The sequence below is a fragment of the Oncorhynchus gorbuscha genome, unplaced genomic scaffold (genome assembly GCF_021184085.1).
Source record: "Oncorhynchus gorbuscha isolate QuinsamMale2020 ecotype Even-year unplaced genomic scaffold, OgorEven_v1.0 Un_scaffold_11429, whole genome shotgun sequence".
Taxonomy (NCBI): domain Eukaryota; kingdom Metazoa; phylum Chordata; class Actinopteri; order Salmoniformes; family Salmonidae; genus Oncorhynchus; species Oncorhynchus gorbuscha.
The window spans coordinates 1-9,802 of record NW_025753995.1 but is presented as its reverse complement, the minus strand read 5'-3'; the positions used below and the strand labels follow the sequence as shown (position 1 = coordinate 9,802).

Here is a 9,802-nt window from a genome sequence, read left to right as displayed (position 1 = left end):
TGTGTGTGTGTGTGTGTGTGTGTGTGTGTGTGTGTGTGTGTGTGTGTGTGTGTGTGTGTGTGTGTGTGTGTGTGTGTGTGTGTGTGTGTGTGTGCGCGAGTGTGCGAGTGGGAGTGTGCGGAGTGGGAGTGTGCGAGTGGGAGTGTGCGAGTGGGAGTGTGCGAGTGGGAGTGTGCGAGTGGGAGTGTGCGAGTGGGAGTGTGCGTGTGCGTGTGCGAGTGTGCGTGTGGGAGTGTGCGTGTGGGAGTGTGCGTGTGGGAGTGTGCGTGTGGGAGTGTGCGTGTGGGAGTGTGCGAGTGCGTGTGGGAGTGTGCGAGTGCGTGTGGGAGTGTGCGAGTGCGTGTGGGAGTGTGCGAGTGCGTGTGGGAGTGTGCGAGTGCGTGTGGGAGTGTGCGAGTGCGTGTGGGAGTGTGCGAGTGCGTGTGGGAGTGTGCGAGTGCGTGTGGGAGTGTGCGAGTGCGTGTGGGAGTGTGCGAGTGCGTGTGGGAGTGTGCGAGTGCGTGTGGGAGTGTGCGAGTGCGTGTGGGAGTGTAGCGAGTGCGTGTGGGAGCAAGAGTGCGGAGGTGCAGTGCGGGAGTGTGCGAAGTGCGTGTGGTGTGCAGTGCGTGTGCGAGTGGCGGTGCGGTGGGAGTGTGCGAGTGCGTGTGGGAGTGCGGGAGGGAGCGTGTGGGAGTGTGCGAGTGCGTGTGGGAGTGTGCGAGTGAGCGTGTGGGAGTGTGCGAGTGCGTGTGGGAGTGTGCGAGTGCGTGTGGGAGTGTGGGAGTGCGTGTGGGAGTGTGCGAGCGAGTGTGGGAGTGTGCGAGCGAGTGTGGGAGTGTGCGAGCGAGTGTGGGAGTGTGCGAGCGAGTGCGTTTGTAGTGAAAATAGTAAGTTAATACTCATCCCAGGGACTCAACACCTTTGAGATGTTCAATAGATTTGATCATATTTGATGGCTCTCCTTCAGGTTGCTATGGAGATGTTTATTTCCCTACATTTACCTTCCACTCATTCTGCCCTGTGGGTTGTTCACTGCAGTAGCTAATCCAACCCAATCAAATTAGAGCAAATTGATTTAGCCTCCTAAAGCACAGTCCTCTACCCATCCATCTACATGCATGTCTAGACTCCAGTCAGTGTGGCATTAGGAAAATGATTCCCATTCTAATTAACAATAAGGCCTGATTGCAATCCGGGGAACGATGTAAAGAGCGAGGAAGGAGGGATAGTGGTGATATGAAGTGGTATCAGGGCCAGGAGAGGGGACGTTGTGGTCCTGTGTTTGCCAACAGAGCAGCCAGGCGGGCGATTAGAGCAGGCCATTACAGTGGTGCTATTCCACATCATCAACGTCAGCCCTGTGCAAACAGACCATGTGGGTTTTCTAATTAATATTGTTGCTCGCTCTGTGTGGGTGTGTGCCTCCGCTGCAACAAGCGTACCGTCTGCCCAGTGAGCGGATGGGGTGGCTGACGCACACACACACACACACACGCACACGCACGCACGCACACGCACGCACGGAGGAGGAGGAAACAGGGGCTTAGCATTGCCTCTAATGGGCCAACACAGTGGCTGATGGATTAGCAGCGCGGGGAACAAGCAGATAGACCCGCTGCTATAACATGGGATCATTAGATAGAAAGCCAGAGCAGAGGGCAGAGTGACAGACAGACAGACAACATTAGAGACACTGAGTGATGCTGACTCCAGTGACCTCTGTTGTTCCACACGGAGACTGAGGGGGTACAGGTTACAACAGGATGTTAGGTGGTTGGTAGTGTCATCGGGATGATGTGCAGTAATAATCAGAGTGAAAGTTGTCCAAACTAGCTGGTCTGGTTGCAGCAGAGCTGGACAGGTAGAATGGAACTAACAGGAGAAAGAACGTTCAACCCCAGATTCTACCATCTGACGTGACTTAGAGTTACCATATCAACGGGCGCCGCCTGTATAGTCTTCCGTCAGAGTGTGATGTGTGTGTGTGTGCATGCATGTTTGTGCAAGCATGAGTGATACATGTGTGTTCATGTATAGTGTGTGTGTGTGTGTTCATGTATAGTGTGTGTGTGTGTGTGTGTGTGTGTGTGTGTGTGTGTGTGTGTGTGTGTGTGTGTGTGTGTGTGTGTGTGTGTGTGTGTGTGTGTGTGTGTGTGTGTGTGTGTGTGTGTGTGTGTGTGTGTGTGTGTGTGTGAGACAGGTGGTACTTCACATGCAGGCTGGGGTGATATGTGAGCAGGCCATTGTCACACAACGTCACATACTTCTTTTTCCACTCCTTGTTTAGAGTCTTGCCACTCCTCTTCAGAAGCATTCCTATTGTCACAGAGAGAGACAGGGTGAGGACACAGATACATTCCCTATAGGAGAGAACACAGAGAGAGACAGGGTGAGGACAGATACATTCCCTATAGGGTGAGGACACAGATACATGCCCTATAGGAGAGAACACAGAGACAGACAGGGTGAGGACACAGATATTGCCCTATAGGAGAGAACATCAGGGTCACAGCATTCCCTATAGGAGAGAACACAGAGACAGACAGGGTGAGGACACAGATACATTCCCTATAGGAGAGAACACAGAGACAGACAGGGTGAGGACACAGATACATTCCCTATAGGAGAGAACACAGAGACAGACAGGGTGAGGACACAGATACATTCCCTATAGGAGAGAACACAGAGAGAGACAGGGTGAGGACACAGATACATTCCCTATAGGAGAGAACACAGAGACAGACAGGGTGAGGACACAGATACATTCCCTATAGGAGAGAGAACACAGAGAGAGAACACAGAGACAGACAGGGTGAGGACACAGATACATTCCCTATAGGAGAGAACACAGAGACAGACAGGGTGAGGACACAGATACATTCCCTAGGAGAGAACACAGAGACAGACAGGGTGAGGACACAGATACATTCCTATAGGAGAGAACACAGAGAGAGACAGGGTGAGGACACAGATACATTCCTATAGGAGAGAACACAGAGATAGACAGGGTGAGGACACAGATACATTCCCTATAGGAGAGAACACAGAGAGAGACAGGGTGAGGACACAGATACATTCCCTATAGGAGAGAACACAGAGAGAGACAGGGTGAGGACACAGATACATTCCCTATAGGAGAGAACACAGAGACAGACAGGGTGAGGACACAGATACATTCCCTATAGGAGAGAACACAGAGACAGACAGGGTGAGGACACAGATACATTCCCTATAGGAGAGAACACAGAGAGAGACAGGGTGAGGACACAGATACATTCCCTATAGGAGAGAACACAGAGAGAGACAGGGTGAGGACACAGATACATTCCCTATAGGAGAGAACACAGAGAGAGACAGGGTGAGGACACAGATACATGCCCTATAGGAGAGAACACAGAGACAGACAGGGTGAGGACACAGATGCCCTATAGGAGAGAACACAGAGAGATACATGCCCTATAGGAGAGAACACAGAGAGAGACAGGGTGAGGAGGACACAGATACATTCCCTATAGGAGAGAACACAGAGACAGACAGGGTGAGGAGGACACAGATACATGCCCTATAGGAGAGAACACAGAGAGAGACAGGGTGAGGAGGACACAGATACATGCCCTATAGGAGAGAACACAGAGAGAGACAGGGTGAGGACACAGATACATGCCCTATAGGAGAGAACACAGAGAGAGACAGGGTGAGGACACAGATACATTCCCTATAGGAGAGAACACAGAGACAGACAGGGTGAGGAGGACACAGATACATGCCCTATAGGAGAGAACACAGAGAGAGACAGGGTGAGGACACACAGATACATGCCCTATAGGAGAGAACACAGAGAGAGACAGGGTGAGGAGGACACAGATACATTCCCTATAGGAGAGAACACAGAGAGAGACAGGGTGGAGGACACAGATACATGCCCTATAGGAGAGAACACAGAGAGAGACAGGGTGAGGAGGACACAGATACATGCCCTATAGGAGAGAACACAGAGAGAGACAGGGTGAGGAGGACACAGATACATGCCCTATAGGAGAGAACACAGAGAGAGACAGGGTGAGGACACAGATACATGCCCCCTATAGGAGAGAACACAGAGAGAGACAGGGTGAGGACACAGATACATTGCCCTATAGGAGAGAACACAGAGAGAGACAGGGTGAGGACACAGATACATTCCCTATAGGAGAGAACACAGAGACAGACAGGGTGAGGAGGACACAGATACATTCCCTATAGGAGAGAACACAGAGAGAGACAGGGTGAGGACACAGATACATTCCCTATAGGAGAGAACACAGAGAGACAGGGTGAGGACACAGATACATTCCCTATAGGAGAGAACACAGAGAGAGACAGGGTGAGGACACAGATACATTCCCTATAGGAGAGAACACAGAGACAGACAGGGTGAGGACAGACACAGATACATGCCCTATAGGAGAGAACACAGAGAGAGACAGGGTGAGGACACAGATACATTCCCTATAGGAGAGAACACAGAGACAGACAGGGTGAGGAGGACACAGATACATTCCCTATAGGAGAGAACACAGAGAGAGACAGGGTGAGGACACAGATACATTCCCTATAGGAGAGAACACAGAGAGACAGGGTGAGGACACAGATACATGCCCTATAGGAGAGAACACAGAGAGAGACAGGGTGAGGACACAGATACATGCCCTATAGGAGAGAACACAGAGAGACAGGGTGACAGATACATGCCCTATAGGAGAGAACACAGAGAGAGACAGGGTGAGGACAACACAGATACATGCCCTATAGGAGAGAACACAGAGAGAGACAGGGTGAGGACAAGATACCCAATAATACAGATACATGCCCTATAGGAGAGAACAGAGAGAGAGACAGGGTGAGGACACAGATAATACAGATACATGCCCTATAGGAGAGAACACAGAGAGAGACAGGGTGAGGAGGACACAGATACATGCCCTATAGGAGAGAACACAGAGAGAGACAGGGTGAGGACACAGATACATGCCCTATAGGAGAGAACACAGAGAGAGACAGGGTGAGGACACAGATACATGCCCTATAGGAGAGAACACAGAGAGAGACAGGGTGAGGACACAGAGAGAGACAGGGTGAGGACACAGATACATGCCCTATAGGAGAGAACACAGAGAGAGACAGGGTGAGGACACAGATAATACATGCCCTATAGGAGAGAACACAGAGAGAGACAGGGTGAGGACAACACCCAATAATACAGATACATGCCCTATAGGAGAGAACAGAGAGAGAGACAGGGTGAGGACAACACCCAATAATACAGATACATGCCCTATAGGAGAGAACAGAGAGAGACAGGGTGAGGAGGACACAGATACATGCCCTATAGGAGAGAACAGAGAGAGACAGGGTGAGGACAACACCCAATAATACAGATACATGCCCTATAGGAGAGAACACAGAGAGAGACAGGGTGAGGACACAGATATATGCCCTATAGGAGAGAACACAGAGAGAGACAGGGTGAGGAGGACGATAACACACAATAATGCAGATACATTTCGTCAAGCACAGTGGTTCCCAAACTGTGGGTCGCGATCCACAGGGGTCAAGGTGGGTCGCGGGATGACATTGTTCACGCAGTGAAAATTGTATTTTTATTTGTATATATATTTTTGTCAACGCAGAAACAATGTCATCCCGCGACCCACCTGGACCCCTGTGGATCGCGACCCACAGTTGGAACCACTGTGCTACTTATCTAGGTTGTTTGTTGTTTTAAAAACATTTTCAGGATGGGAAAACTATTTTTGGTGTCAACTTAAAGGACTAAAACCAAATAGAAGTAGAAAATATAATATACAGTACCTATATATTTTTCAATAATAGCTTATACTCTGAGAAATCAACAAAATAAAAGCTGGATTTTGTTGCTGGATTTTGTTATAATGTTCAAGCATAAACACAGCATTAGCAATGTCAAAATGTGGACAATTGTAGGAAATGATCTTAAAACCTGCACAAATGTATCTCAGCTCCCATGGCAAAATGTATAGAATGTTGCATGAAATTGGCTTTAAAAAGGCTCAATTCTCTTTCAGCTCCATGGAAGGATGTGTGGAATTGCAAGAGATTTGCTTTGAAACAGCAACATTATCTCTCCGCTGCCAAGATGATATGTTCTACTTATTATTTGGTATGTGTTTTCACTACAACACTTCTGATGGGCATGACTCAAAAGACACCTCAGCTGGTGGGACATGACTCAAAAGACACCTCAGCTGGTGGGACATGACTCAAAAGACACCTCAGCTGGTGGGACATGACTCAAAAGACACCTCAGCTGGTGGGACATGACTCAAAAGACACCTCAGCTGGTGGGACATGACTCAAAAGACACCTCAGCTGGTGGGACATGACTCAAAAGACACCTCAGCTGGTGGGACATGACTCAAAAGACACCTCAGCTGGTGGGACATGACTCAAAAGACACCTCAGCTGGTGGGACATGACTCAAAAGACACACCTCAGCTGGTGGGACATGACTCAAAAGACACCTCAGCTGGTGGGACATGACTCAAAAGACACCTCAGCTGGTGGGACATGACTCAAAAGACACCTCAGCTGGTGGGACATGACTCAAAAGACACCTCAGCTGGTGGGACATGACTCAAAAGACACTCCTCAGCTGGTGGGGCATGACTCAAAGACACCTCAGCTGGTGGGGCATGACTCAAAAGACACCTCAGCTGGTGGGGCATGACTCAAAGACACCTCAGCTGGTGGGACATGACTCAAAAGACACCTCAGCTGGTGGGACATGACTCAAAAGACACCTCAGAACTCAAAAGACACCTCAGCTGGTTGACTCAAAAAGACACCTCAGCTGGTGGGAATGACTCAGACACCTCAGCTGGTGGGAATGATTTCTGGGACACCACTCTTGACACAGGAGTTTACAACACATATCATCTTCCAATGACAAGACACATTGTCAATAGGTGGTGAATGGGACTGACAGTCAGTGTGGTATCCCTGATTTCTGGAGCTAAAGAACCTCTTGAGACAGGAGACACGTCAGCTGTATATAATACAATGCAGTCACCCTGCTGAAATCACGTTTATAATAAAGATGCAACTCAACGCAGTCACCCTGCTGAAATCACGTTTATAATAAAGATGCAACGCAGTCACCCTGCTGAAATCACGCTATGCAAATAATGCAGTCACCCTGCTGAAATAATAATAAAGATGCAACTCAATGCAGTCACCCTGCTGAAATCACGTTTATAATAAAGATGCAACTCAATGCAGTCACCCTGCTGAAATCACTTTATAATAAAGATGCAACTCAATGCAGTCACCCTGCTGAAATCACGTTTATAATAAAGATGCAACTCAATGCAGTCACCCTGCTGAAATCACGTTTATAATAAAGATGCAACTCAATGCAGTCACCCTGCTGAAATCACGTTTATAATAAAGATGCAACTCAATGCAGTCACCCTGCTGAAATCACGTTTATAATAAAGATGCAACTCAATGCAGTCACCCTGCTGAAATCACGTTTATAATAAAGATGCAACTCAACGCAGTCACCCTGCTGAAATCACGTTTATAATAAAGATGCAACTCAATGCAGTCACCCTGCTGAAATCACGTTTATAATAAAGATGCAACTCAATGCAGTCACCCTGCTGAAATCACGTTTATAATAAAGATGCAACATGTGATTTCTCTCCCCACTACATTTCTGTGACACTCCCTGACCAGAGAAACAAAGACCCTTAGTGGATAGGAAAACCACTTAAACTAAGAGACCATATACACACTGGAGGGGAGAGAGACGGAAACATAACCAGCCGTGGTGAGCGAGAAGTACCGAGCGAACGGACGGAGAAAACTGAAGTGTTCTTCGGGCACATTAGCACCGACCCAAGACTGTTAACATCCTTCTCTCTCCTCTCTCCTCCACACATCAGCTGTGGCTGACTGGCCCTTCAGGGCGGCTGCCCACCCACGCCGCATTTCCAGCCAAATTCATTAGGCAAGAGGGATATAACTGTCCGCTGATTAGCAATTACAGCCGGACTGCTGCGCGTGTCACTTCACTGGACCTGTAACACATTAACGCGCTGTTAACACCCACAGACAGGAGATATTAATAGAGTCGGGCAGCAGAGGAGAATGGGGGATAAAGACTAACTAGCACGCAACGGGGTGGAGGGGGATATGGACGAGAGAGAGAGAGAGATGGACAGCCGGGTGCTTTGATAGACAGAGTCCACCGCTTTCCGTGTCTCTGGCGTTATTCACATTTCATTAAGGACTCGTCGTGTCCCTCGGCTTGGACAAAGGAGGAAGCAGAGGACTCAACGGCCTCGCCTGGGAATGACTGCATATCTCATCACTGGGTGGCTGAAAACACAGTGAAAAAAGGGCTCTGCAATGGGAGCAGCTAGCGACAGACAGTACAGCAACGAGGCCTGGCCAATAGCCAGCTCTACTCTGCAGTACAGAATGATTCCTGGCATAATAGAGAGGCCGTCAGGTCCATGTTGAACTGAGCAGGATGGCATATGGATTTGATATACTGTGTATTTGCAGAGAGATGCAGTTTCTCTCTCAGTTCCTCCTCTCAGTGTGTTGGTGTCACAACAACCACTGCTGCGTCACTATTAAGAAGAGACCATCGTATCAGGGCCGTTACGGCTTCACATCTCAACTCAGATCTCAACTTCCACAGGTACAAGCTGATCGTCCTGAAAGTGATTTGGGGTGTCGAGCGAGAGAGCGGTGGCCAAGCGTCACAGACTGGGGAGTGAACTAGGTGGCCAAGCGTCACAGACTGGGGAGTGAACTAGGTGGCCAAGCGTCACAGACTGGGGAGTGAACTAGGTGGCCAAGCGTCACAGACTGGGGAGTGAACTAGGTGGCCAAGCGTCACAGACTGGGGAGTGAACTAGGTGGCCAAGCGTCACAGACTGGGGAGTGAACTAGGTGGCCAAGCGTCACAGACTGGGGAGTGAACTAGGTGGCCAAGCGTCACAGACTGGGGAGTGAACTAGGTGGCCAAGCGTCACAGACTGGGGAGTGAACTAGGTGGCCAAGCGTCACAGACTGGGGAGTGAACTAGGTGGCCAAGCGTCACAGACTGGGGAGTGAACTAGGTGGCCAAGCGTCACAGACTGGGGAGTGAACTAGGTGGCCAAGCGTCACAGACTGGGGAGTGAACTAGGTGGCCAAGCGTCACAGACTGGGGAGTGAACTAGGTGGCCAAGCGTCACAGACTGGGGAGTGAACTAGGTGGCCAAGCGTCACAGACTGGGGAGTGAACTAGGTGGCCAAGCGTCACAGACTGGGGAGTGAACTAGGTGGCCAAGCGTCACAGACTGGGGAGTGAACTAGGTGGCCAAGCGTCACAGACTGGGGAGTGAACTAGGTGGCCAAGCGTCACAGACTGGGGAGTGAACTAGGTGGCCAAGCGTCACAGACTGGGGAGTGAACTAGGTGGCCAAGCGTCACAGACTGGGGAGTGAACTAGGTGGCCAAGCGTCACAGACTGGGGAGTGAACTAGGTGGCCAAGCGTCACAGACTGGGGAGTGAACTAGGTGGCCAAGCGTCACAGACTGGGGAGTGAACTAGGTGGCCAAGCGTCACAGACTGGGGAGTGAACTAGGTGGCCAAGCGTCACAGACTGGGGAGTGAACTAGGTGGCCAAGCGTCACAGACTGGGGAGTGAACTAGGTGGCCAAGCGTCACAGACTGGGGAGTGAACTAGGTGGCCAAGCGTCACAGACTGGGGAGTGAACTAGGTGGCCAAGGTCACAGACTGGGGAG

At 50.0% G+C, this 9,802-nt stretch overlaps 1 protein-coding gene across 1 annotated transcript; it reads left to right on the top strand.

Annotated features, from left to right (window-relative positions):
- Window positions 1–143: 143 nt before the first annotated feature.
- LOC124030421 (keratin-associated protein 5-1-like) lies at window positions 144–836 on the top strand (the record flags this gene model as incomplete). The annotated part of the gene is made up of 1 exon (XM_046341771.1): window positions 144–836. A coding segment is annotated over one exon (693 nt), but the record flags the coding sequence as incomplete, so codon positions are not given.
- Window positions 837–9,802: the final 8,966 nt, after the last annotated feature.